A 27,285-nucleotide genomic window follows, 5' to 3' on the forward strand; every position below is an offset into this window, starting at 1 on the left:
CCCCAGTTCACATGGCTGAGCCGGGCATTCCGCTAGCCTCCATGAACTGCCTGAATTCTCTCTGGGTCACTGTCAAGCCCAGGACAACAAGAGCAGATCGCTCTGAGGGCAACGTAATTTGCCCACAGTTTCTTTTTCTGTGCCCCACTGGAGGGCGATTGGAAATGAATGAATGCCTAGCAAAATGAGGGTGCACCGATGCAGTTAACAAGTCGAAGGAGAGTAATTTGCGTGCAACATTTAAGTAAGAAGTGCCTTTCCCAAAGATTGGCACCAGGTGCCTCTGCACCCCTTCCCTACGCCTCCCTGCACCGCGGGCACGCCACCCCTCCACCAGCTGCTATTCAAGCCAGGCAGGAGGGCTTCCTGGGCCTGCGGGAGGCACCCAGCTTCTGCTGCCGGTCTTCCCAGAGCCTTCCAAACCTTTCACTCTCCCTCCTCCCTCCTGAACCCCACTGTCCTCCCGACACCAGGGCGCAGGGAGGATCTGCGCCGGGAGCTCCACCCTCCCGTGGGCTCATTCACCTGTGAGGCTGCTCAGGCCTGCCTCTCCTTTTAGGCTTTATAACGGCGGGATCTGCGCCCCCTTCACCACCCAACACGGGGGATGAGCACAGAAAAAGGACTCAACAGAACCTGTCCACTGACACTAGGCACATGTACCTCGGCCACCTTCTCAAACCCGCCCCTTCAAAACCAAACAAAAACGGCAAACAGGAAACGCTCGTCTTTTAAAAATTACTCTATTATTATCAAATAGAACCACAGTATCCAAAATGTAATTATAAAGTTCTATCCCCTACTAAGTGACCCCGGCCCGCCCCTCCGAGTGGCCGGCGGCCAAATCACGCCCCCCGTGCGATTGGTTTCATCCATTTTATTGTCAAGGAAATTAACAGCCCGAAGGGGTTCCCCAGGTCCGCGCTCCTCCCCTGGGGCCCCGGGGAAACGCGGCAGCCAGCGACCTGGTCTCACTACCCCGCGTCCTTGGGAGGAGGGGCGAAGGGAGAGGGGGGCTCACAGCAAAGGGGCTCGGAGGCGCCCCGTCCCCGCCCGCCGGGCTCGGGCGGGGCGACGGGGCGGCCCGCGCGCTCACTCGCCCGTGTGGGTCCGCAGGTGGTACTTGAGCGACTGCTTGTAGCGGAAGCACTTGGCGCAGTGCGTGCAGGGGTAGGGCCGCTCGCCGGTGTGCGCGCGCTGGTGCTCCAGCAGGTGGTGCTTCTGCGTGAAGCGCTTGCCGCACTCGGCGCAGTGGTAGGGCCGCTCGCCCGTGTGGATGCGCCGGTGCTCCAGCAGGTGGTGCTTGCGGATGAAGCTCTTGCCGCACTCGGGGCAGGCGTGCGGCCGCTCGCGCGAGTGCACGCGGCAGTGGTTGGTGAGCTTGGACTTCTCGCTGAAGCTCTTCTCGCACTCGGGGCACTTGAAGGGCCGCTCGCCCGTGTGAGTCCGCTGGTGGCGCAGCAGGTGCGACGGGCGGCTGAAGCTCTTGCCGCACAGGCTGCAGATGAAGGAGACCTCGTGCTTGCCCGCGTGCACGCGCTGGTGGATGACCAGGCTGATGTGCAGGCGGAAGCTCTTCTTGCACTCGGGGCACGTGTAGGGCCGCTCGCCCGTGTGCGTGATCTGGTGCTTGGTGAGGCTGGACTTGTGGCTGAAGCTGCTGTCGCACTCGGGACACTTGTAGGGCTTGGGGCCGCCGCCGCCGCTGCCCGAGCTGGGCGACTTGGGGCGCGGCTTGAGCGCGTGCTTCGGGGCGAAGCCGGGCCCGCGCTCGGGCGAGGCGTAGCCGCCGCGGACGCGGTGGATGCGCTGGTGCAGCGTGAGCTGCTGCTTGTGCCGGAAGCTGACCTCGCACTCGGCGCACTCGTACGGCCCCTCCTTGATGTGGTTGCGCTGGTGGATGACGAGGTTGATCTTCAGCCGGAAGCTCTTGCCGCACTCCATGCACGTGAAGGGCCGCTCGCCGCGGCGGTTCCGCTGCTGCTGGCTGGCCGCGCCCCGGTTCTCGCCCGGGTGCCGCTCGCCGTGCGACGGGGGCGCCAGCCTCTTCACCGCCGGGTTCCCCAGCTGCAGCGGCGGGGGGCTCTCCTCGCCCTCGGGGGACAGCTCCCCGGGCAGGGGCGGCGGGTACATGCCGGCCTCGTACCTCCCGGACAGCTGCCCGAGGGGCTGCAGGCGCTGCGGCAGCTCGTCCTCGTCGTCCTCGTCGTCTTCGTCGTCCTGCTCCTCCGTCTTGATCACGATGCCCTCTGCTCCGGGGACGCGCGGCGGGGGGAGAGAGAGACAAGATGCCATTAGGTGTTGCCTGACGCCCCTAACCCGGAGGAGGTAAGCCGCGCTTCGCCCTCGCCCACGGCACTGCGTGGGCATCGTCCACCCCACGGCCTGCTTTCGGGAAAACGCAGCTCCCCGCTCCTGCGGCCCAGGGAAGCCGGGCCGGCCGCAGTGCCTGGCTCAGGAAGGAGCCCAGGCCTAAAATGGGCCAGTCGGAGACCTGCCTTGGAATTTTATGCAGAGGAAGCAGGGACGATGGCATCCTCGTGGTGGGACGCGGGCGCGGCGTGTGCCCATCGCCTGACGCCGCTGGCGGGCAGGGACCGGCAGGAAAGAAGGCACCTAGACACAGAACCCTCCGGAGAGGCAGCGGGTCCAGGGCGCCTGAGGTTGGCATACCGGAGGACCTACCAACTCTCCAAGCCGATGTAAACACCCCTTTCTTACTTAGGCCACTTGAGGATTGGCTTTCTACCACCAGAGTCAAAAGGGTCTTGACTCATCAAGTTCCCAACCTCGTCCCCCTCTGCGGTCTCGCCTCCCTGAACTCTGCTCAGCCTCGCTGGTCTCCTTTCCTGGACGCACCTGGAGAGTTCTCCTCAGGTGCCTTTACCGACTCTCCTCTGTGTCTCCAAATCGTGCCCATTACGTAACAGCCCGCTCCAATCCTGTCTCCTCCTGAAAACCTTGCTTGACCATCCCGACCTGCATCCCTCAGGCCCCCCTGAGCCGCTAGCACGTGCGGGGGCGCCTCCCCGAGACTTAAGAACCCCGCCTCCTGACGGGGCACCTCACCTGCACAGGTGGATGACTCACCTGCACAGACTCTACCAGCCCTGACCCTGAAGCTGGGGTGGGGGGTTTCCTCTGCCTTTGCCACAAGCTCGGGTGTGCAATGCCCCACACGCGGTGAGTGTTCCACGGACATCCCAAATGGTGGATGTCCTCCTCCACCGCCGGCCCTCCGCCCTCTAGCCTGGCCCTTTAGGACGTAAGATGCTGGCTGTTCTACAGGGTCCCTGGAGAATGTAAGTCCGAGAGAAAAGGAGAGGCCTCCAGCACCTATCTGAATTTTCTCAGGTGCCTTGAACTCACCTGGCCCTCCCTAAACACTTAATTGGGGAGCTCTGTTTTTAGTCGCCGACTTTGTGTGACACGAGAAAGTCATTCACTTTTGAGTCCACCTGTGAGATGGAAGATGCAATGCTGTAACAGTCTGCATCTGCGGAATTCTCAAAAGCAAACAAATGAGAACTTTTTCAAAGCGCCTCACACCTGTGCTCTCTCATGTTCACAATATCTTACGGGAGACGTCAAGCAAGAATTATCCCCATTTCACAGACTTGGGGCATCCGAGCTTGGCACTATCAAGTAATGTCTCCAAATAAATAAAGTCAGACCTTTTCAGAGCTTGCAATTTAAGGACCAGCTAGTCTGTCCCCTCAACTGATAAGGAAACTGAAGCTGGCAGTGTTCGTGACCTGGCCAAGGTCTTCAAGTTTGTCAGTGACCGCCAGGCCACAGCACTTCCAGCTACTCCTCTGAACCCAGTTAAGTGGCCGTGTTAAAATCAGAACACAGGTGTGCCAAGTCCCAGCTCAGGCCTCCCGTCGTAAGACAATGCTGCCTCCGTCCTGTCAGGACTCTCAGCAGGAAGTGACCCAGAACCTCCCTGGAACACGATGCTTAAAAGATCAGGAAGGAGGAAGCAGCTTCAGAGGTTGGTAACTCATTGCCCTGGTGTTTAGCCTGAAAATAGGGTTGTTTATGAAAGGCCTCGAGGGGGAAATATGGGCCTTGGAAGATTTAAACTCTCCTTGAGTTTCCAAGTTGTTTTTTCTTAATGAAATAAGAATGAAACAGTTGGCCCTAAAATTCAGGTCTCGAAATCCCACAAAAAGCTTACAGTATTACTAAATGGTACTAACAGAATTAATGGGAGTGTTCAAAGGGCAATCTGGAATTGCTCTTATGAAGCTCCCATTCAACGAATTCTCACAGTTTGCCTTGTGTCTTTCACTATTCTCTAATGAAAGACAACATGGTATATTAAGATTTCTCGAATATCATGCAATTATTTAAATATAAGCAGTTAGGTACACATCTTTTGACCAAGAACAATGTCCATATTTTATGTGCAAAAAAGCAAACTGCAAGGGATTAAAATAAAATGAAAACATTTTTTTTAAATCATCAAAATAATACTTTTAAAAACCTAAATAAAATGGATGTGGATATATTTCTAAGTATAAATAATATAGTAACTGATATGATGGCTAATGACTCTTTTGCACATACACAAAACATATGAAAACCAAAACCCAAGTGGGTTCTACCAAATTTTCAAGGAGCACGCAGAATTCCTATCTTACACACTATTCTTAGGATACAGAAAAAAGGAGCAAAAGCTTCCCAGTTCCTTTGATAAGTCTAGTATAATCTTAATGATGATTCCCGAAACGTTCAGGTTCACTTCATTTATGAATATAGTTGTAAAATTCCTGAATACAATAGCGGCTAAGTCTAGTAGTGTATTTAAAAAAATACACCACGATGATAAGACAGGGCTTTTCTCAGGCCTGCGAGAAGGGTTTAGCATCAGAAAACTGACCACAAAAGATGTCCTGGCCGTGCTGCTGCAAGGCCGCCTCCTCACTGTTTCCTTGTCCTCACAGGGAGCAAGGATGTGCAGAATGGTGAACCTGAGGCCTTGCGATTAAACAAAAATGATGCCTAGATTCTACCAGAAAAAGCAGCCTTGGCCATTTACAAAGATGTGCTCTTCAAGGGTGGAAATCTTCAAGCCAGTTGAGGCTTCCAGTGTGACAAGGGAATGACCAAGGACACGTCGGGAGATGCAAGTTCTAGCATTGCCACTAGTGTGGGACCTTCTCTGCCTGTAGAGGGAGGGGGCCGGAGAGATGATCTCCGCCAGCCCCTGATGTCCTCATCTGCCCTGGTCTTTGGCTGTTAACACCCTCTTTCCTTGCCGGGAGACGGATGCTTTTAAATCCCGAGGCAGGGAAGCTGTACCTAAGGCCATGCTCGGTTCTGTCACACCTGTTGAGCCCTCAGTGTCACAGTACCTCTCTAAAGGAGACCACAGCTTCCCCACAGGCACCAGCCCCCCACTCACCCGCGCAGTTTCTCTGCTGTGCCAGCATCTGCTTGAGCTCACTGAACTCGCCTGAGCTCTCCGTGGACGCCTCCAGCGGGTTTTCCGGCTCCTGCATGTCCAGGTCCGGCTGCTCGCCGCACGGGTCCCCCAGCTCCGAGTCCTGGAAGCCATGCTCCTCCACCTGGCCCATCAGGGGCTCCGGCGTCTCCAGACTCTCGGAGCCCTCGTCGTTGGTCTGCACCTCGATCTTAATCACGATGCCGTCGTGAGCTGAGAAGGTGGGGGCGGGGTAGGGGGCGGGCAAAAGAATCCAGAACATGTTCACTCCACCTGCCCAGGGCTTTGTGGCCCTAGAATTTATATTTCCAAAATTCTTATTTTAGAGACCCTGAAGAAATACCCTGAGTTGGCAGTGAGTAGGCACGGACACTGTGTAGCCTTGAATATGAACTGCAGTCAAGTTAAAAGAGACGCAGGTTTGTTTCCATGACCCCCTATAATTTTAAAATAAGGGTTTCTTTTAGAAAGAGATCCTAATTCCCTTTCCCAGGTTAGGTCAGCCAAAGGCAACAGTTTCTCTGTCTCCCCTTCAACCAAGCTGAATAAAGAAAAGGCTAATCGTCTGGTCTCCCCGCACACCTTTTCAACACTTCCCCACCAGGTGTCCTACGGATCAGAGGCCCCCAGCCCCTTCCTGGCCCCCGTTTACAGGCACAAGAGGGGCTGCGGGGTTAGTGTTTCATTAAACAGCATCTGATTACATACATGGCCCTGACATTTTTTTTTTCATCTGCCTGTACATCTGTAGGTTAATTTCAAATGTCGTTACACACATAGGCATCACTTTCGATAAACAGGATTCTAGCACACATTTTTGTTCTTTAGTGCAGTATTTTTTCCCCTTTCAACTTGCCTCACTCCCCACTCGACAGGTGCGACCTTCCCAGGTAATCCCCGTAACTGCCCTCGCACTTTTCTCTATGCTTATGTAGTGAGTTATCACAGCACGTTTACATTTATGTTTTTCCTTTCTGGCCATTACAGGTTTAAAAAAAATAAAACTGCCTTATGCATAACCCTCTATGTTGCTTTTCTCACCCAGATAGCGTGTAGAAATCCCCTCACACCGATTTCTGTAGGCTAACGCGTTCCTTTTCAAAGCTGCGTGTATTCCACGGTGAGGATAATACAGCAACGTGCTCCACCATTTCCTTATTGACAACATTCACTTTCTGCGCCAGGCTTTTGCCATGAACAACACTGCCATAAACATGCGTTTATATCTCTGACCATAAAATAGTGCTTTTATTTTTATGAGAGTCCCAGGAGTGGGACTGCAGGGTAAAAAATTTAAAATATTTTAGATTCTGACAGATGTCATCAGACTGCTTTTCCACAGGCTGTGACTATTCACATTTCCACCAGCCCTTTTCCCCACGTGCCTGCCGGCAAGACACCACTGCTCTTTTTAATCTTCCTCAGTCTGATGGGTATAAAGTGATAACTTACTGATACTTTAATTCTACTTCCCTGACGAGGGTAATGTGAGTATCACTTCTTTTATTTATTGGCCTTTTAGAGTTGATTCTATGTGAACTCTGTTGTCAATTGGTCAGAGTCCTTTGATTCCTGTATTAAAGATAACCCATTTTCTCTTACTGGCATTTCAAATATTTCCCCCAAATCTATCCTTTGTCTCTGACTTTGTGTTACCTTTTATCATATAACTTTCCTAAAGTTTTCAGTTTTCATCTTGTCAAGTATGTCCCTCTTTCTTCCGGCTCCTGGGTTTTCTTAGTTAAGAGGGTCTCCTCTGGTCCTAGATGGTTCATCTGATCTCCTAGATTTTATTCCCAGGTTTTTACTGTTTTCTTTTTTACATTTAGCTCTTTATTCCACCTGAAATTTCTTTTTATCTTGTGTATAGTGTGAGGTAGGGGTTCAACTTTATTTTCTTGCATATGGGCAGAGCTGTGCTAGCATAAAGCCCCTTAAAGGGTGAAAATCACTGTTAATTAAGGAAATTATAAACATATAACGCATGAACATATTCACTCATCCTTTGAATGTTTATTCAATAGCTATTTATCGAGCACCACCTATGTGCCACGCATGTTCTAATGGTGGGACACATCAGTGAACAAAACATAGCTCCCCGCTCTCCTACATCTCACATAAGGCAGTAAACATGGTTAATAAATTATATGGTATGTTAGAAGGTGATTAAGTGCTGTGGAAAAAGGAAAAGGCACCAGGAACCCAGTGAACGAAGCCCCTCACTGTCCTTCGCCGTATCCACTTGTCCCGCCCACACTAAAGTGAACCACATTGCCCAGAAAGCAGACCGCCCAGTCATGCTAGCAACTGATGCCACGTGACCTAAAGCTCGGTTCTTTCGGATGCCTGGCAGTCCTTTAATTCCTCTCTGATCAGCCAAGTAATCGATTCCCAACGGCTGGGGAGCGGACTGCATACAAAGCAGCCCTAATGTCCCAGGTTGCACTCCCCACAGCCTCCCACGCAGACCGTGCCTACCTTCCCTCCAAGTTGACTCTCCAAAGACATCTTCATCCTATTCTCTGTCTTACAAAAAAACATAAAGTCATCCACACTCAGGTCCTGGGCTTCCTCCTGCTCCAGCTCGACGTCATCCCCCTGCATCCCCTTCCTCCCGTGCCCCTCCTCCGACCTCCTCTCTTCTGGGCTCCGCACGACATCCGCAACTATGACTCCAGCGTCGGAAAGATACCTTCCCTGACTTCACAACTCCTGAAGGTATTTTGCTTGCCTCCTCCCTAAGATAAGTTTTTAAAACCATGTACCCGTTTGCACCTTTTTGAATAAATAGACAAAATGCTTCAATCACTGCTAAGGATGTAATTTCTGGAGTACTGTAAATATTGATATTTTAAAATAACCTCTTCCATTGCCATTTAATGTTGCCAATGGAATCTAAGAACCCTAGCAATTTAAAACCCACCATTATTCACTTAAAAAATACACGAACAAGTTCTTCTTTGATACTTGGAGTTTTAAGATCATCCCTTTTCACCACGGACTTCTATTTCCATTCCCACTTTACCCACAGAATTTTAGCCTAATAGAACATACTTTTATGCTTAGGTGCCTTCCTCATCAGCTCATCTACTGCACAGAAATGTGTATGTAAGTGGAAAGATTAATTTTGCTTTCACTTCCAATAACCACAGGGTTCTAAGTGTTACTTGTCTGCTTGGCTTAAGTCATCCTTAGTTGTTATTATTGTGGAATGAAAAATAATTATTCAAGATAGGAAACAAAAAACCTGTAGGAAATGTATCTCTTACAAGGAGGCATGGGCACTTTTTCCCCGATTAGTTCATTTATCTGAGAATGAATATTCTTATTGCTGGAATGAGACAGCGTTCAGAATAAAATCTGCTCCTATCTTTCATTTTTATAAATATAACCATTGGGAGAGCTCATTTACATAGATCTGTAGCTGGGCTGGTGGGAGCTTTGTTACGGAATCATCACTCCATTCTTTGAACTTCTGAATTATAAATACTGCAAAAGCACATGGTTAACATATCATCAAAAATTGTTTTTAATGACCTATTAGCTGACAAACTTGATTAGGTTCTCTTTCAATTTTGTCGAAAGCTAAGTATTCCAAACGATCTAACTTCCAAAAGGATTCGCCATCCAGGCCCCAGAGCCACCAATGTACTTCTGGTTCTGTCCCCCAACATTCTGGCTTGTCTCTTTGTTTCGTGAGCCAGAGGCCTTTTTATACATCAGAGAAACACTCCATAGTAAGGCAGGATGGGCAGGAGGTGCCTCCTCTTTTGTTCTCAGTGGTAGGAGACATGGGACATGGGACCAACACTAGAGGGGCCGCAGGTGTCGAGCACCCTCACTGACACGCTTTATGAAGGAGAACAGATGGACAGAGACTTGGAAGCTGAACCCGCAAAGCCCTCTGTGTTGTGCCTTCTCGGAAAGTCTCTTGTACCCCGGGGAATGGGTACTGCAGCCCGAAGACCACTGCCTTCCCATCCTGACCTCTCCTCAAGACCCCCACTCCACCAGACGTCCCAGGCCGCTCTTAGCCCATCGTGAGCGTGCTCTTCTCTGACCCCCCAAGCACTCGTCTGCCCCTCTCTATGGCATCTAATTCTTTTGCCCTTGAAATGGGCATCGGTTACACATTTTCGTGCCTCTCCCCCGCTTGTCACACAGCAGGGAAACCAGTGTTTCCCAGCAAAAAGGTCTCTCTGCCCCAAACAACTTCTGAAAGAGTTCTGACAACCAGAATGCATTCATAAGCAGTAATCTGTTCTCCCATTAAAAAAATTAATCAAAGACACGTACATTGTGGGAATATAGTTTATGACCAAAGGTAGCACTTCAAACCAGTGGGAAAAGGTTTAGATAAATGAAGTGGAGACAGCTGGCTTCCTGACTAGAAGGAAAAAACCAAAAAAACCATCTTCATAGATCTCACCTCAAAATAAATTACGGATGAATCAAAACTTCAGACATAAATAATGAAATCATACTAGCATCAGAGAAAAGCACAGCTTTCCCCTCTCTCCTTCCTTCCTTTCTTTCGTTTCTTTTTTTCTAAACAGCATTGAGTTGAGGAACAGGCCACCCTGAGACCCTCTGGGACTTCAGAGATTCCTTCTGGAAGCTGTCTGGTCGGTCACACCAAACACTGTATTAAATGTGCACAACACATATCAACTATAATCTTTTGGTGTAAATTTTTTGGAAAAAATTTTTTGTAGCTTTGCCTTGACATTGTTTGGTGATAAGAAACATTTAATTTGTGATTGGTTGTTAATCTCTGTAATCACATTTCTTCATAAGAACTCTTCTGAGATGGGAAAAATCTCTCCTACAAATTGTTTTCAAACGTATTAAATGTTTGTAGACACTAAATTTAATAATTAATGAAGCTGGTATAATGTTATATTGGGAGACACAGTTAAACATTTAATTATTTACATTTTGTGATTTTCTGGAGCAAAAAATATTTTATTTCAGCTTTCAAATATTTTTATAGATTTTTGAAAAGCTCATAGGTCTATGGCCTGTGATCATAATGTTTACTGAATAAAACAGGCCAAGTAAGTATTTCTACACTTGGTATGAAGCCCACCCACCATAAAGAAAATTTCTGGTAAATCTGAATACATAGGAACTTAAAATTAATAAATTGGAACACAAAAATTTTAAACAGCTGTATCACAGATATACACAAAGGTAAACCATAAATTTGGAAACATATTTGCATACGTAAGACAGACTACAGGTAATATCCTTAATGTTTAAAAAGCTTTTATAAATCAATAATAAAAAGATGAATAATCCAAAAGAACAACGGGCAAAGGATAATTCATCAAGAAGACATACTGGTGACCAGTAAACACGTGGAAATATGCTCAACTGCACTCTGTAAGAATGCATGAAAACATCAAAATACTGTCTTTTCTACCCATCACTCCGGCAGATAATAAAAAGATAATACCACCTATTGGCATGGGTGTGGGGAAACAGGTTTTCTCACGTATAGATGAGGGTGTGTAAAGTGGCACAATTGTTTTGAAGGACATTTGCTAATATCTACTAAAGTTTTAAATGGGTATATCCTTTGACCCAGAAAGTCTACTTCTAAATAAGTTTCAGACAAGTGCATGAAGATTTACTTAAAAAGGATGTTTAATGAAGCACTGAAACTTGCGAAGACTCTAAATGCATATCAATGGGAATTTGTTTAACGTATGATATCAATATACAGAATACTACAGTCTGCTATCTAAAAAAGAGACATGTTTTGACATGTAAAGATGTCAAAGATATATTTTTGGATAAAGCAAGTTGCTAAACAATGTACTTCTATATTGTTTGAAGAAATTTTTTTAACAATGAGAAAGTATTATATAATTAAGGCTGTGTGTGTGTGTGTGTGTGTGTGTGTGTGTGTGTGTGCGCGCGTAACTACACCCACATAAATTGGAAGGAATAAGCTGTTGACTCTTCTCTCTTTTTTTTTTTTTTTGGTTGCACCGTGCAGCCTGTGGGATCTTAGTTCCCCGACCAGGGATTGAACCGGGCCCTGGGCAGTGAAAGCGTGGAGTCCTGACTACTGGACCGCCAGGGAAGCCCTGATCTGTTGATTCTTAAGGGAGAATTATATGGGACTTTCACTTTCTCTGCATTTTTTCTTTTTGAATTACACTGACGCAACTTCAGAGTTTCATTGGAAAGTGAAAACCAGCGTGGCCACATTAACTTTCTCCACCAGCTCAAAGCACAGAAATGATGGCTGCCATGGGCTTTCCAACATTTTCATGGCTACACTTTCTGTTAGAGTTTTTAAACCTCGGTACATTAATTTTTAAAATCTTCTTTAAAAAGTTATATGTACACACAGGCCAGAGGGATGAAGGGTTCTTCAAACCTCATTCTTAAGAAGCTCCCCTCCACCCCCCAACCTGCTCCCCAGAGGCAATCACTTTCAATTCTTCTAGCTGATTCTTTTGTCACTTATATTCATAACTCTACATAACATAATGGCATTGCTACTCCTTGAGTTTTCAATTTTAAGCATAATCTACTGACTTCCAAGAGCTGGAGGTGAGGACCATCTCTTCCCCAACCATCCACATCTCTTCCACATCCCTGATTTTTCCCAGCCTGTAATTCTGGTTGAATTAATGTTGGGTGTTTACATGATTGGATTATGTAAATGCTATTTAAAATTGAACCATGTAGGGCTTCCCTGGTGGCGCAGTGGTTGGGAGTCTGCCTGCCGGTGCGGGGGACGCGGGCTCGTGCCCCGGTCCGGGAGGATTCTGCACGCCGTGGAGCGTCTGGAGCCTGTGCTCCGCGGCGGGAGAGGCTGCAGCAGTGGGAGGCCCGCGTACCGCAAAAAAAAAAAAAAAAACATTGAACCATGTAGCATACTATAAGTACTCTTCTATGCCTGTAAACCTTTTTGCTTCCCCTGGAGCTAGTTTTCTTTTCTTTTGCTTAGCTTACTATTAATTACCACTAAGTCAGCTCCAATGTCTCCCCCGACCCTGCTCTATAACTCTCCTCTCAGATCATCCAAACATAATGGGGATTCCCTCAGTTTTACCTACTTGAAGAAAAATTTTCTGGAACCTCTGGTACGCTCCAGTGTGGACTGGTGCCTCCAGATCCACAGCTGTCTTTTGGGGATCCCCTTCGGCAGCACCCCAGGGATTCCTTCCCCTCTCTTGTGCTGGAGCTCCTTACACCTCTTTCTTGGTTTCCTTCCTCATTTGGCAAAGTACCAGCTTGAGAAAGGGCGCATGGCAGACCTTGAACATCTCAGTATCTCGATGTCACTCTCATATTTAATTAGATTAGTCTGTCTAGATATCAAATCCTAGAATGTTGGAAAATATTTTCCAATTTTAAAATTTAAAGAATTTTAAAGGAATCATCCTTCGGTCTTGTAGCTTCCAATACTGTTGAAAAGTCCAATGCCATTCTAATTCTTGTTCCTTTGTATGAACCTGGTCTTTCTCCCAGAAGTTTGTCAGATCTCCTGGGTCCTCAGTTGCTCTGAAATTTCCTGCTGAAGTATTTAAGGCTGGGTCAATTTTCATCCACTGTTCTGGACAGTTGGCGGGCTCTTCGATCTGGAAAGCTGTCTTTAAGCGCTGGGAATTTTTCCTGAAGTCTTTCATCTCTAATTCCCTTCTCCCTGGTTTTTGCTATTTTTTATCCTGATATTTCTATTATCTGGACATTAGACTTCCATCCTTTACTTTTCTTATTGTCTCCCTATTTTCTTTTTTGTCTTTTTGCTCTATTTTCTGGGCTGTGTATTCAACTTTATTTTCTAACACTGCTACTGAGTTTTTAATTTGCATTATTATATTTTTAATTTCTAAGAGTTCCTTTCTATTTTTTTTTAGATAAGCATTATACTTTTGTCATGGATACATTCACTTCTTTTATCTAAGGAATATGAAAAAACTGTATATTTTAAATGTATAACTATATATAAGTATTTAAACATATTTCCCCCCCCCCATCCCGTATGGTCTCTGTTTCCTTGAAATTTATTTTTTCTGCTTTTTGTCCCCTTTGTCTCTGTATATTAGAGGCTCTTCCCAAATGCCTTGTGGTTCTTGGTTGTCCATTTATATTAAAAGTTGAATAGTCAAAAGAGAATTGCAAGTTTGGTGCATTCAGGTAGGGCTCAGTTTCCCAGCAGGATTGTTTAGCTAGATCATCTCCCTGGGAAATCTCTTGGGCTGGCCCCAAGCATCTCCAGATAAGACTCTTCCAATATCCTGCTCTGAGGGTTTAATCTTGGATGTGAGCATCATTTTGGGATTCAGGTTAGGGAAGAAGGCTAGAGATCTCAACATCTCTGTCAAGCTTCACTCATTCCCTTGTTTTCAACATGGCACCCACCCTAATCATGCCTGGTGTCCACGTCCAGAAACCCTGTTGTTCACCATCTCCAGAGAATAAGCCTTGGTCACCTACCACGGTTGGGTGAGGCAATGGAGGGAAATGGCAGTGTTTAAAGGCCTCTTAAGACGTTTGATCAATGTTCTGTTTTTAGCCTCACCCTTACCCCCATTTCCAAAGACACCTGGAACCTCTGGTACCGCTAGTTCCCGAGTCTTGAGCAGGGATGGGGGTGGAGTGCAAACTGGGTTTCTTCCCTAACACCAATTTTGGATTCTGCTTTCTCAATCAGCGATCACCCAGCCATCTGCTCTCAGCCTTCCAAAAGTTAGCTGCCGTTGTCTCCTTGTCCGTTCCTTTTAAAAAAAAGTCCCTTCGCTCTCGTTTTAGAAGGACTTGGGGAGGTGGGAGTAAACACACAGTCAATCTGCCACCTTTAACTTGGAGTCTTTCTTCATGCGTTGTTTTTTAAAGAACTTATTTTTACTGAATGAGAAGTAATATACTCTCACTTCTTAGGGATCTTAGTTCCCCGACCAGGGATCGAACCTGGGCCCTCGGCAGTGAGAGTGCGGAGTCCTAACTGCTGGACCGCCAGGGAAGTCCCTACATTATCCACTTCTATACCATTAACTTCCCGTATCGACTGGCTCATTCCTGTCAACATGTCAAACAGGCTTCGGCAATCCCCATCTTAAGCAAACAGGAGTCCCCACGCTGCCTGGCCCGCCAGCGTTTCTGTTCCCCACCCACAGCTACACTGCAACAATCTCCACTTCCTCGCCTCCCATCCACTCCTCAACCCACTCACAGGCTTCCACCTCAACTGTGCCGCCAGCGTTTCTCTTTCTTGCTAAGGTCCCTGATGCTGCCCATCTGTAAATCCAATGGACACTTCGCACAGTCTTAACTAAAGCACTGCCGGACTCAACACTGCTAACCACGCTCCCTCCTTCCACAAACACTCTGCTCTCGAAATACCCAACAGTGCACCACCCGGATTTCTTGCTACCTTTCTGGCCACTCCTGTTTCCTTTGCTTCTTCTGGTTCCTCCTCCTTTTTCCAAGTCCTACAGCAGTGGTTTGCAACCCTGGCTGCACATGAGAATCATCTTGGAAGCTTAAAAACAAACAAAACTAACACCTGGGCTCCACCCAGACCCATATATTCCAACTCTCCAAAACTACTCTAACAGTCAGGGCTCCAAGCCAAGGCCACAGGCTGTGCTCTTTCTCTTCTCCCATCCAGGCTGGGAAAGCTGATCCCGTCCATGCTACCAAGGCCCACACGTCTGTCACTAGCTCAGGGCTCTTCTGTGAGCTCCAGGCTCCTTTATTCAGCTGCTTTCTCAACACCGCCTCCTTGACGTGTCCTGGGACCTCACACCTAATGCGTTCCTGCCGTTTCTCTGGGTTGGAACCTCTTGTCGTCCCCCACCTACCCTCTCACTCACGTCACGACCTGGACTCATCCGCGGGACCCCCTCTCCTCATATTCGACATCCGCCAGCCACCGACGCCAAAATACACCTCGCAAATACCCACGGTGTTCCCTGGGCTATGCCAGGCCTCCTACCTGGGCTACAAAGAGAGCCCCCTCGCTTCCAGTCTTTCCTCCCTCTGAGGAGTTCTCTTCCGAGTAACGGGAACTCCCACTTGTGCTTCCACTAAAAATCCCACCTCCTCCGAGGCCTTTGCCGAGCACCTGGTCTCAGTAAGGCCTTTGCTGCTGTGTGTCCCGGAGCCCTGGATGCCTGTCTCCACAGCACTGTCACAGTGGCTGGCTGTATTTTTACATATGTGGGGTGTTTAGTTTGTTAACATCAGTCTCTTGACATAGTACCTGGTACAAAAAATATTAGATGAACTTAATAATAAACATACAAGTGAAAATATGGTGTAAAAACTCTTCACGTGTGATTTTAGTGGCTGTATAACCGTCTATCATAATGTAATATAATATCTGTACATCTTAATCCATATTTTTGGATTCTTTTCTAGGCTATAGACTCTCAGAAAGGAAATTATTAGGTTAAGTAAATGAACATTTTAAATATTTAAAACATATTTGAAGACCAGAAAATATCAAATTGCTTTTTAAAAAGACTGAAACTATGTATACTGTATGAGAACTTGGATTTCAGCCATGGCTTCTGGCTTGTTTGTTTTATTCTGCTAATTTGTTAGGTGACAATGGTCCCTGGCTTCCCCAGGCCTCCTATTCGCCCTTAAAGAGCCATGAATGGGAGCTCCGGCTTGGAGGATTTTGAGAGCAGGGTCGCTATCTGAGTCACCTTCAGGTCTCCTTGCCCTTAGGGATCCCAACCATAAATACTAGTTTATTGAATGCATTTACTCAGCCAGTTCACAAAATTGTCATGTTTGGTGTATTTGGAACCATGAAAATTCTCAATTGGTATCACCCTTTGGGTCTGGCCCAGGGCTGGCCTTGTGGCCACTTTTCTAAGGGGGAGGACACACGAATGACAGGTGACCACTGGCTCTGATAACTGCAGACTCACAGGACAACCCTGCTACCCCGAGGCCAGGGCCTTGCACACACACAGAAGTGCGAGTTTACAGCTGGCCCATGGGGCAGTGGTTCTCATCCCTCGCCTGTCCTCCCTCCAGTCAGGCTCCTAGTGGCTGAGACGGTTAGTGGAACAAATGGCACATTCCAGCCACACAAGGCAGCCTCTGTGAGGCCGCCGCTGCCCACAGAAGCTCCGGCCTTAGACGCGCCTGTGCCAGAACGAACCTCGCCTGGGGCCAAGGGGGTTGGAGTTATTTGCTCTCAATTCTGGCCCAACTTTGTGGGAGGCCCACCTGTGATGAGAGTGTGAACAAGCAGACAGAGGAAGGGGTCCATGTTCCCATCCCAGCCCTTCGAAGAAGATGCTACAAAAGCAGTACCCGGACCACAAAACCCCACGGGGACATCGGATGGGTTCTAGGATTTTTACCACAAACCACCCCTCCCCTTTCTCATTCTTTGCCTCCCAAGCCCTCTTTCTGATTTCTTCTCCTTTGAATCTCTCCGTTCCCACTGACACCTGTTTTTGGATGCGGCCACTCAAACCTTTCACATACAGACTTGTTTCCCTCCAAACAAAAGATCACTCTGCCCTGTGCCACACCCTGTCCCACGACACCCACTCTCACCTCATCTACTTTTTTTTTTTTTTTTGCGATACGCAGGCCCCTCACTGTTGTGGCCTCTCCCGTTGCGGAGCACAGGCTCCGGACGTGCAGGCCCAGGGGTCACGGCTCAAGTGGGATCCTCCCGGACCGGGGCACGAACCCGTGTCCCCTGCATCGGCAGGCGGACTCTCAGCTACTGCGCCACCAGGAAAGCCTCTCACCTCGTCTACTTTTAAATCCATCCTTTTCGTCTGCCAGAATGAATTCAGGATCTGCCTCTTCCCTCCCCTTAAATCTCCAGACAAATCTCTAGAGAGTGATGATGGCTTAGGGTTTCTCTGAAACACCAGCACTTATTTTTCCTCAGGGTCCTGCCTCTTCTGGAAGTTACCTCTGCTCGCACTCCATGGGGCTGACATGCCTGCACGTGATTCTGGACCTCCTCCTGGTGCCAGAGTCGATGACATTACTTCATACAAGACCTGGCTGTTGGCCCCAGTGAGTTCTCCTGCTAGATTATCCTCCTTTTTCAAAAGACAGGATCACCCATGACACCTGGCTACAAAGGACAAGGATCTCCTCCTACGGAAGACCTTCAAGGGAAGTGATGCAAGGCCAAGGGCAATTCCAAAGAACGAACCACACCCCGAAAGCACTGCCGTGCAAGTGTGAGGGCTGCTGAGTGGCCGCTGGGGAAGGGACGGCTCCCCACGCAGACGGACACAGCAGCTGGCGTGTCCTGGGCCACTGGAACCCGCCGGTCAGCACACCAAGCCCTGGCTATCAGTACCAGTTTTGTTTCACGGATGAGAATGCGGGCCTCCAAAAGGCCGAGTAACGAAAACCACAGGGCGAGGACGCAGAGAAGCCGGGGTTCAAGCGCCGGCAGCCCGACACTGGCGTCTGCACCCGAGCCCGCGGCCAGGCCAGCCTGCGCTTCTCCACCGCCTCGCCTCACTGCCTCGTCTGGACCCCACCCCATACACTGGAGGATGCTTCAGGTAAAGTCCGTGTCTGTCCCTGTCCTTCCACGCACCGGCCACAGGACCAGGGACGTGGCCCTCCTCTGGGGGCTCGAGGCTCACCTGCACCAGCATCCCGACAAGGGAACGCCTTTCTGCCAGTTTTGGTTCTGTTTCCCGCAAAGAGTGAGGTGACGCTTGGTCGCGTCAAAAGCTCCCGGAGACAATGACCGCAACGGCATTCCTAGCTCAGCCGCTAGGGCCACTGGCGATCAAGGAGGCCCCAGGCAGGTCCCAGCGCCTGCAGGCTTCCCTGAGGCACGCAGCCTGCTAACACAGCCCGCCGGGGCCTACGGTGGGTTGTGTAACAGCCCGCGCCGCCTGGCAGCCACTCACCGGCACTGGGGTCCGCAGGCGCCTCACCCTCTTCTGAGTCCTCTCGCTCCTGCATGGCTGGCCTCTCCCCGCGCTCCATCTGAGACATGAGGTCTGGTTTGGAAATTGCATAGTCTGTGCAGGAGGAAGCAAAGAAGGTATCCCATGGGGTGAGTTCGCACTGGATGACAAAGACGTCACCTGTGTGAGTGGGACATCGGGAGCAGCTGCCCTACCCACGGCCGGCAATGCTGCAGAAGGAAGGGCCAAGTTTCCAGCCCTTCTCCTCGGGGCACACAGAGCGTGCGCGCGCGTGTGTGCGTGCGTGTTAACCGCGCCCTGGGTCCTCCCAGCGGCACCAGCTGTGGGGCGCCACTTGCCCACTTGATGGAAACTGGTCATCTGTGGCTCACAGGTGGCCAACGCCAGCTCAGGTTTTCATGACAAAGGGAGAAGATATTTGAAATTTTATAAATTAAAAAACTGATCTTGATAAAATAGAGAAGCCATGAAACAAAACACTGATAGGTTTTTTTTCTTACATTACAAAAAGTTTAAAGTTCTTTGGAAATAAATTTAAAAGATAAAGAAACTTGGAGGAAATAGTATCACACACACACATTTGTAAAAAATAAGGCAAAGGACTAATGTCCGTAATTATATATAAAGAGCCTCTACAGTTAGTAAAATAAAAAATCAAAGATATGAATGGGTAATTCGTAGAAAATATGCAAATGGCCAATAAACATATTAAAAGATGCACAAGCTCCTAATCGTCAAAGGGATACACGTTACAATAACTCGGTGTCATTTTTCACCATCGGAAAAGACAAATCTTTACAACAGGAGAACCTCAGTTCCGGCCACGGTGTGGAGATGGCGTTGTCACACTCTGTTACGTGAACATACACAGCCCTGGGTAGGGCCCGTGGAAGTGCCCGTGACATTGTAAACGAGCACCCTCTTTCCTCCGCAAACCCACCTCCTGGAATCCATCCCACTGAAACACTCGCGGAAGAGCACAAATAGAGATGCTGACTGCAACCCTCGGTGGCAGTGAGAAGAGGGACTCAGGCTGCTGCTCGTCAGTAGTTCTATATCAACAGCCCGACGGTTCATCGGGAACACTGCACTGTCTTTCGAGCAGGCCTCCGCGCTGACGTGGAAAGCTGTCTCTGACCACTGTTAGGTAAAATAAGTGAAGGATCCTATCTGTGCAAACCACAAACCGCATGTGCACGAGTGCAGGAAAACGAAGAGAAACAATGTCGGCCCAAAGGGTTCACGGCGGTTACCTCTGGGGAGCGGTGCTGGCTGGGGGTGGGGATTGCTCTTCATTTTACAAATCTAAATTGTTCCATTTTCACAATTATGTATATACTTTAAAAACAACAGAAAAAATAAAAAGTTACCCCATGGAGAGGTATATATGTATAAAATTAACAATTCCAGCAAGGATCGGATTTTCTATACAACAGCTTATTTAATGTTTTTCTAATTTTTTTGCGTGCCCAAAGAGTTCCCCATATCAGAGAAAAGGAAACATATAAAACTAAAGCCTATTTTCCCAAGTCCTCATCCTCAAATACTCTCATTAGTGAAAACAAGAAGACTCCACCGACTGTGGGGTATGAGAGATCCCAGTGAAATCGCAACTCCCTGGCAGGGACCTAGGACGACCGTTTACTCCCCGGGTCGTACCTCGTCTCTGCACGAGCGGGACGAGAACCTGGGGGACGTAAGCTCTCAATCGACGACAGTGTTCAGCCACCTAGGCGGTCTATCAGGAGGGCTGACACCTGTCCTAGCTCCCACACGGGCAAGGTGTGAGGATTAAATGTCATTCTCATAAAGCACTTCACACTCGGCTTAATAATAGTTTGCTGGACAAACTAATTTCAAGATAGATAGATAGATATGTATGTATATATATATATACGTATAGAGGGGCCATGGGGAAAATAATATAAAGGTGAGAGACTGCTGACGTCTGAGTCTGTCCCCCGGCCCCCGCGGGTAGAGGGGGGTCTCTGCTTACGAGCTGTGCTGATCTGTGCTGTGCTGAGGTATGTGGGTATATGGGTGTCTGCTCTCATTTGCTGTGCTCTCGAAAATTGTCTCTGGGAGTTCAGAGCTCCCGGGGCTCCCAAGGAACCCCCAGCTAGCAGGCGGAAAGCCGTGGGCAGCGAAGCCGTCTCCTTACCCATGGAAACCAGAGACTCGTAGTTGCCCCGCATCACGTTCTTGTACAGCTCCTTCTGCCACTCGGACAGGTTCCCCCACTCCTGCTCTGAGAAATGGACGGCCACGTCGTCAAACGTCACAGGGACCTGAAACCACACAACAAGCTCAGCTCGGACCAACGGGAAGGCATCACGGGCCCTCAGCTGCCACATCTGAAGGTTGCCAATGGCTCTGGCCCCCTGGGCCTGTTTCAAAACTCTTAGGACTGGAGTGGGAAAGGCCCAGAGGCCAAGCTGTGGGTTTTCACCAAGGACCTCTCTAGAAATCAGGAGGCTTCAGACACTGTCCTGGCCCGAGAGAGTCGGGGCCCCGTGATGTCTGGTCCTTTTCCTCTCTAACAGGACAGTCCTTGCTGCTGTAAAGTGTGGTCTGCAGACCAGCAGCAATGGCACCACTGGGGAATGCTAGACACGCAGACTCTCAGGCCCCACTCGAGACTCACTAATTCAGATTCAGCATTTAGTAAGATCCCCAGGTGATTCGTGTACACAATATAATCTGCAAAGCGCTGGCCTAGGCAACACGGTCCACGCGTTTTCCCTCCATGAGGCTGTGAAAAGGGGCCGTAGCATAAAAGAACAGGAAGAAAACCAGTTCACGTTTTAAGTGCTTTCCTCTGGGAAACAATACTAAAATCTAACCATCCTCTGTTTTTTTAGGATACCTCTGGAAATCATATTTTTACTGGCGTTAATGTGATTTATGAGTTTACTGATAAAAATGCTGAGCAGGACACCGCCCGGTAACATTTCACCAAGTCCTCCCTCCACCTCCACGGGGAACCACACGGGTTCACACTTGTCCACAGCTCGACCACTTGGCCTTCAATTTGCCTTTTATCCTCAGACATCACAGACTGAACGCCTTCTACCCTGACAGCCCCCATCACTGGGTCGTCTCTCTAATCTATAGCCTATGCTTTTATCAACAGGAGAAATCATTTGCTTTTGCTGCGTCCTGTTCTCAGCAATGTGAAGTTGGGGACTAGGTATCATCTTATTGCTTTTCTTCTTAACCATGGCTTTCCCTTTCTTCGATATTAAATTCCTAAAACACATTCCAGTCCTGGTCCCTCCTCGGGAAGCCCCGGTTGGGATAAAGTTACCTTGGGAACTTCTCCGTTGCTGCCCGGGGGCAGCCGCAGGATCCAGAAGTTCCTGTTCTTCAGCAGGTTCTCCATGTTCTCCAGCCGCCTCTGCAGCAGCCCGTACTCCTGCAGCAGGGTCCCCAGCACAACCCATTTGCTCTCCAGGTGGTTTGCAAACTCCACGGCCGTCTTCTCACAGTCGGCTATCTTTTTCTCATTTGTCCCAGTCCTGCCCTCCAGGGTCAGGAGCCGCATGGCTTGGGCCTCCAGTTTCCTCTCCACCGCTTGGACGGCAGCCCACACGGCCAAGCGGGTGATCTCCGCCGTTGGGAGTGGTGTGTCCTTCTGGGCCGCAGAAGAGATCTGGAAGGGGGTGTCCTTTTGGGAAACCGGGCTCTGGAGCAGGGGGTCCATATCAGTCTCGGGAACGGTGGGGGAAAGGGTCAAGGGGTCTCTCTCGGGAACTTCGGGGGAGTGGAGTGGGGCTTCTTGATGATGGGTGGAGTGGGAGAGAAGTGAGATCTCTGGTTCAGCAGCAGCTGGGGGTAGATACGGGGCCTCTTCTTGGGAAGTCAGGGGGCCCTGGATCTGAGTCTCTTGCTCGGAAGCGGCAGGATACAGGAGTGAGGGTCCCTTCTGGAGCACATGCGGCATTCGGCCAGAAGTCTGTTGCTTGGGAGCGCTGGGAGTCTGGGGTAGGGAGCCTTGCCGGGGAATGGCGGGAGACAGAGAAGGAACTTCTTTGGGGGGAAGAACGTGGGATTGGAACAGAGTTTCTCGAGGGAGTCCGGCAGGGGCCTGACGCGGGGTTTCCTCTTGCACAACGTTGGGGAATGACCGAGGTGAGGAGCGTTGGGTCTCCATGTCCAGCTGCTGGACCTGTGTTCCAGAAAGAAAGGACAGGACTGAAGGCCAGAGTCTCCAGCTGGTGAATAAATCCCCCAAAATAAGCACCTACATTAAAAGGGCTTCAGGCCTCACAGCAATAAGGTATGTTCCATGGACATGAATCTCTTCTTGAGACCCTAGCATTGATCTACACATCAATGACAACTGCTAATAACAACAATAAAAGATGGTTATGCCACCTTCTGCTTCTACAGAGCCATCTCCTTTTTCACAACATACACTGCACAGGTGTCATCTCGTGAGTAGTGGTGTGGAGAGGAGAAAGGATACTGGCCTTGAATCAGAACACTTGGCTTTCAGTCCTGTCTACACCAATGCTGCCCGGGTTGCCCTGGCCCAATTATTCAACTCCTCTGTTCTCAGCGTCCTCAGCCATCAAATAAGGGTCATTAATACCTGACCCAGCTGCTGCCTCACTGAGTTCTTCGAGAATTGAGCGTTAAATAGAATAAAACTTTGAAAAACAATAGAGCAGAATTTTGTCAATGCCAGGCTAGCCTAAGACTGCCAGCAAGCTGGGGCTGGTTCTGTCAAGGCACTTACCCCGAAGGTGAACTTGACATCCAGTCCCACTGCTTCTACTTGTATTATCAGGCAGTCGTGGTGCCTATGTTCTTTCCCTCACTTTGTCCAACAGCGATGACACACAAGTACCTTAAGCTTCCCAGACTCCTTGATAAAATCTGCACTGTTGACTTAATAACATTTCTCAAAGGGTTGATATGGTAGAGGTTTGCCTTTGAGGCACGTTCAATGGACCCAGCCCCTGCTGGAGAGGCTGAACGGGCTACCGTGCATTCAGGCTGGCTCCTGCTACACACAGAGAAGACAGACAGACACTGAGACAGGCGTGGGAGTGGCCATTCAGACTCTCCTGAGGGAGCCAAGGTTCACAGGGCTGATGGTCCCCGGCGGGTAGGTGGACCCTGGCCATCCGGAGTCCTCCCCATGGCTCGTGAGCTGGGGAAAGAGGAGGAAAGGAGGCCTGAAAGGACCAGAAGCAAAGCTGAAGTCCACCAGTTCTGAGAGCTGTGTCAAGGTTGGTGGGGACCAGAACCAGAATAAAGACCGAGTCCTTCAATTACTTGAAGGGGGTTTCAATTATTCACACTCTCCCCATTCCCCACCTTGCCATGTCCATGTTCAGGGAACGCTTGTGTCATCAAAGAAGTGAAGCCAGGGTCTTCTGAGTGACCAGCTCTGTATCTATCTATCCAGAATGTCAGTATGTTTATTGGAACTGAACAGAATTTCTTCTATATCAATGTTTGTCCATTCCCTCATACCCTTCCTTCGATGAATCTGCTGAATGGCCAATTACTGTGTGCCATATAGAAGTGGGCTTTAAAGTAACTGAAATTTCCCTTTTCTTCATTTGAAAATTAGCATATTCCTGGTGTCCACTCTGAAATACAGCATGTGCCCAACAAATGTCTACTGGACGAATAGTATAAATGACTGGGTTACAAAGAAATTATTAGAGTTAATAATGAAGTGCCTTGAGTCATCTATCAAAGACTCATCTAAACCTATTTATACCTTCTGTTGCTTTCTTTCTTCCATTTGTTCATTCATACACTTATGTGTAGCTTAACTGAGACAGCATCACGCTTTTAAGACAAGGATGGAAGATTTAAGGACTTGTTCAGGCAAAAGGTTTTTGAGGTGGTACAACCCAATAGCTTTGCAGGGAACCAGATTTTAGGGCTAATTAGTCAGTCCTGACAACTCTGGCATTTATGTGCCATGAACTGTGTTTTAAAGGGTTATCTAATTTACTCTCCACAAAACCCTATAAAGAGGGACCACTAGAATTCTTATCCACACTTAGCACAGGAAGTTGTGGAGGCTTGGAGAGGCCAAGTAACTGGCCCAACGTCACACAGCAGTCTGGCTCCAGGGCCTGGGCTTCCGCCTACACTGTAGGTCGCCTCTAGGCCTCATCTGTCAGATGAGACAGCTGGTCAGTATGTGTTCTGAATCCTCTTTACCTCTAAGATTCGGAGTCTTGGAGATTAAACAAAGACCTGTGGGAAGGTCCTGCCCGTAGATGTTTCCATCTAATGCTGGGGTCAGGGACCCCTTTGAAAAGCTGATGAAAACTATGGATTCTCCCCCTCAAAAAACACACATGGGCACATATGCCAAATCCTGCGAGCACTCTCAAGGGAATCACAGAGCCCTGAAACTGAAGGCTTGTGGACAACTAAGCCACCTCTCAACTCTTCACAGGCGAGGGCAAGGCTGGACGACCCTCTGGGATAGGAGCCTCAGACAGGGAAAGTGACGAGCATAATGCAACACAATAGGCACATGTATGGCCCTGTCCTCACAGGGGGATTAGGGTATTTGCCTACAACTAGTAGGAGGAAGGGGAAATCCCCAGGGGCCAAGTTAGTCCCCCTGAGTAATACAGGGGCTTAACTGAAACAATGAAGAGAAGCTTCAGGACAGTAAATTAAGCCATTAGCGCAAGACATCTTTACTACCTAGTCTACTCAGAGCTCAAAGGAAAATACCAGTTCTTTTCTCTCTATTATTAGACCGTCTCTGTCCATTTCTGGATTTGGAGGACGGTAGAGCAATGAGGGGTCACAGGAGCACATCCCCTCCGCCACCCCCAAATAAAAGCCCCTTGCTGTCATTTCACCAGTCCCAGTAAACCTGTGGCCTGATACCACCCTAAGCAGAAAGAAATGGCCGAAGAGAGGAATGGAGCTGTAAATATAAAATGTGAGATTAATAAGCCTGCATTCGCAAACTCTTGGGGGGAGGGGGAGAATTCTTCTGGTTCTCATTTCACAGGATTTAACCCACCTTCCCTACCCCATGTATCCTAAGAGGATGGGGTCTCCAGGATTCATTCATTGGCAGAAAAATACATAATCACACCTGACTTATAAAGAAAGCCGTGCCACTGTCTTGTATGACCCAGTGGGGTTCACCCAGAATTATATACCTACCATTCTAGGGTCCTGGAGATCTAAGCATTTAAAAATCATTTTATTTTATTTTCCCAAGTTTTATTATTCATATTATCATTATCATTCTTATTATTATGATCATTTTTTGTAAGAGCTGAGAGGCTCTTTAGAAAGCCCTATATCCCGACCCCTTCCTGCACACAACAGGAAACTGAGGCTCAGGGCACTGCCCCCCATGCAGCAATCCTCCTCACAACACGGCTACTGCATCTCAAAGAGCAGGTCTGACGGGCGACTTTGGGACTGATTTTTAAGAATGGTCCACTGAAGAGGCAAACCAGCCCCCAAACCCTTAGTAGCTTGCTCCCCAGACCCCATCCGTCCGGACACCCAGAATTCGACCGGGTACCCCGGACGCAGAGACTGGAGGCCGAGGCGCCCGAGCCCGAGGGTCACCTGCTCCTCACACCGGGGACGCTCGGCTGGGCGCTGCCCAGCCTCCCAAACGGCCGTCACCTCCCCCCCGACGGGCCGCGTCACCCGAGCGCCGGCCCCGGCCCCCTCCCCAGGGGAGGCCGCCCCCTCCCCGTCCAGGCCCGCGGCTCGGAGGCAGGCATTTTTGCGGACGCGGGCACCGAGCCATGGTTGACTCGCTACGTGACCTTGGGGCAGGGAGGGCCGGTCGCCGCCAGGTGTCCGTGCCTCAGTGTCTCCGCTCTGCGAAATGGGGAGAGCCGCGTCAGCGCCGCGCTCCGGCCGCGAGAGTCTCGGCGCAGCCGAGCTCTGCGGAAAACGTGCGGCGGCAACCCCGACGGACGCAGCGCCGGCTCCGCAGAGAACGAGGCCCGCCGCCCGGGAGCCCGCCTCCGGGCCCGCGTGCGTGCCAGGCCACGAGCGTCCCCTCAGCCGCGCCCGGACGGCGGACGGCTCCCCGCGCGTAGCCCCCGCCCCCACCTAGCAGGGGCGCGCGAGACCTCCGGTTCCCCCGCCCCCACGTCGCGGCGTTTCTGTCCCTTACCGAGACGCCAGGCCGGGCCGCCGAGCCCGGGACGCGCAGGCCGTCCCCAGGGCCCCGAGTCCGCGCGTCCGTGCGCGCGCGGGCCGCCCTCACCGGAGCCGGGGCCGCCTCGGCCATGGCCCTGTGCTGTCCGGCCCGGGCCGGAGTCGCCGCCGCCGCCGCCGCCGCCGCCGCGCGGCCCCACGCAGGCCGGCCCCTGGGCTCTCCGCAGGCGGCGCCGGCCCGGCCCGGCCTTCCCCGCCCGGGCTCTCGCGGCCGTCGGGCCCGGCCTGCGCGGGGCGGGCGGGGACGGAGCGGCCGAGCCCGGCGGCGGCGTCGGAGCGGGTCGCGCGGCGGTGCGGGCGGCCCGGCGGGCTGCGCCCCGGCCGCGAGCTGGGCCCCGGCCCTCAGCACCGGCCCCTCTGCGGCCGCGGCTGCGACCCCGGCTCCGGCCCCGGCTGCGAGCTGCGCTGCCGTCCCGGCGCCTCTTCAGCAGGGGAGCTGCACAGCAGCTGCCATGTTGATACAAACTGCATCCTGGGAGGCATGTCCCTCTCAGGCCGTTTAAAGAGAAACACTCCGAGGCTCGTCGGAGGCTGCAGGAACCCAGACAGCTCCATCTACAGCCGGTAGGAGCGAACAGTGTCGAGCGAGCAGCCAGGCGGCGACGGACACGCCCTGAGCCCCGGGCCAGCCCGTCGTGCCGCCCGGGCCGAACCGCTCGGGCCTCCCACCCCCCGGGGCCCCCGGCCTCTCACCTGGGGTCCTCGCCTCCTCGGGCACCCTAGGGCGAGACCCGGAGGCAGGAGAAT

The 27,285-nt window shown here is 50.2% G+C and overlaps 1 protein-coding gene across 2 annotated transcripts; it reads right to left on the reverse strand.

Moving 5' to 3' along the window:
* Positions 1–727: 727 nt before the first annotated feature.
* Positions 728–27,285, reverse strand: ZNF777 (zinc finger protein 777). Of its 2 annotated transcripts, XM_065884093.1 has the most exons (6): positions 27,232–27,285; positions 21,662–22,522; positions 20,516–20,642; positions 18,334–18,447; positions 5,411–5,662; positions 728–2,249 (listed from the first exon to the last, which is right to left on the reverse strand). In XM_065884093.1, exons 2-6 carry the CDS (start codon positions 22,505–22,507, stop codon positions 1,093–1,095), a joined length of 2,496 nt encoding a protein of 831 aa, XP_065740165.1. In that variant the 5' UTR covers positions 22,508–22,522; positions 27,232–27,285; the 3' UTR covers positions 728–1,092. The 2 variants fall into 2 exon arrangements, with proteins under 2 accessions (XP_065740165.1, XP_065740164.1); XM_065884092.1 differs by lacking the exon at positions 27,232–27,285 and having other exon boundaries at positions 21,662–22,507.

This window comes from Phocoena phocoena, chromosome 9 (assembly GCF_963924675.1).
Source record: "Phocoena phocoena chromosome 9, mPhoPho1.1, whole genome shotgun sequence".
Taxonomy (NCBI): domain Eukaryota; kingdom Metazoa; phylum Chordata; class Mammalia; order Artiodactyla; family Phocoenidae; genus Phocoena; species Phocoena phocoena.

Bases quoted from the DNA above. Each gene is read 5' to 3' on its own strand.
- ZNF777 (XM_065884093.1), bottom strand. From the start codon at position 22,507: ATGGAGACCCAACGCTCCTCACCTCGGTCATTCCCCAACGTTGTGCAA. The intron at 20,643-21,661 runs GTAACTTTATCC...GTGTGGTTTCAG, and splicing joins GCAACGGAGAAGTTCCCAAG to GTCCCTGTGACGTTTGACGA. The intron at 2,250-5,410 runs GTGAGTGGGGGG...TCCCCGGAGCAG, and splicing joins ACAGCAGAGAAACTGCGCGG to AGGGCATCGTGATCAAGACG.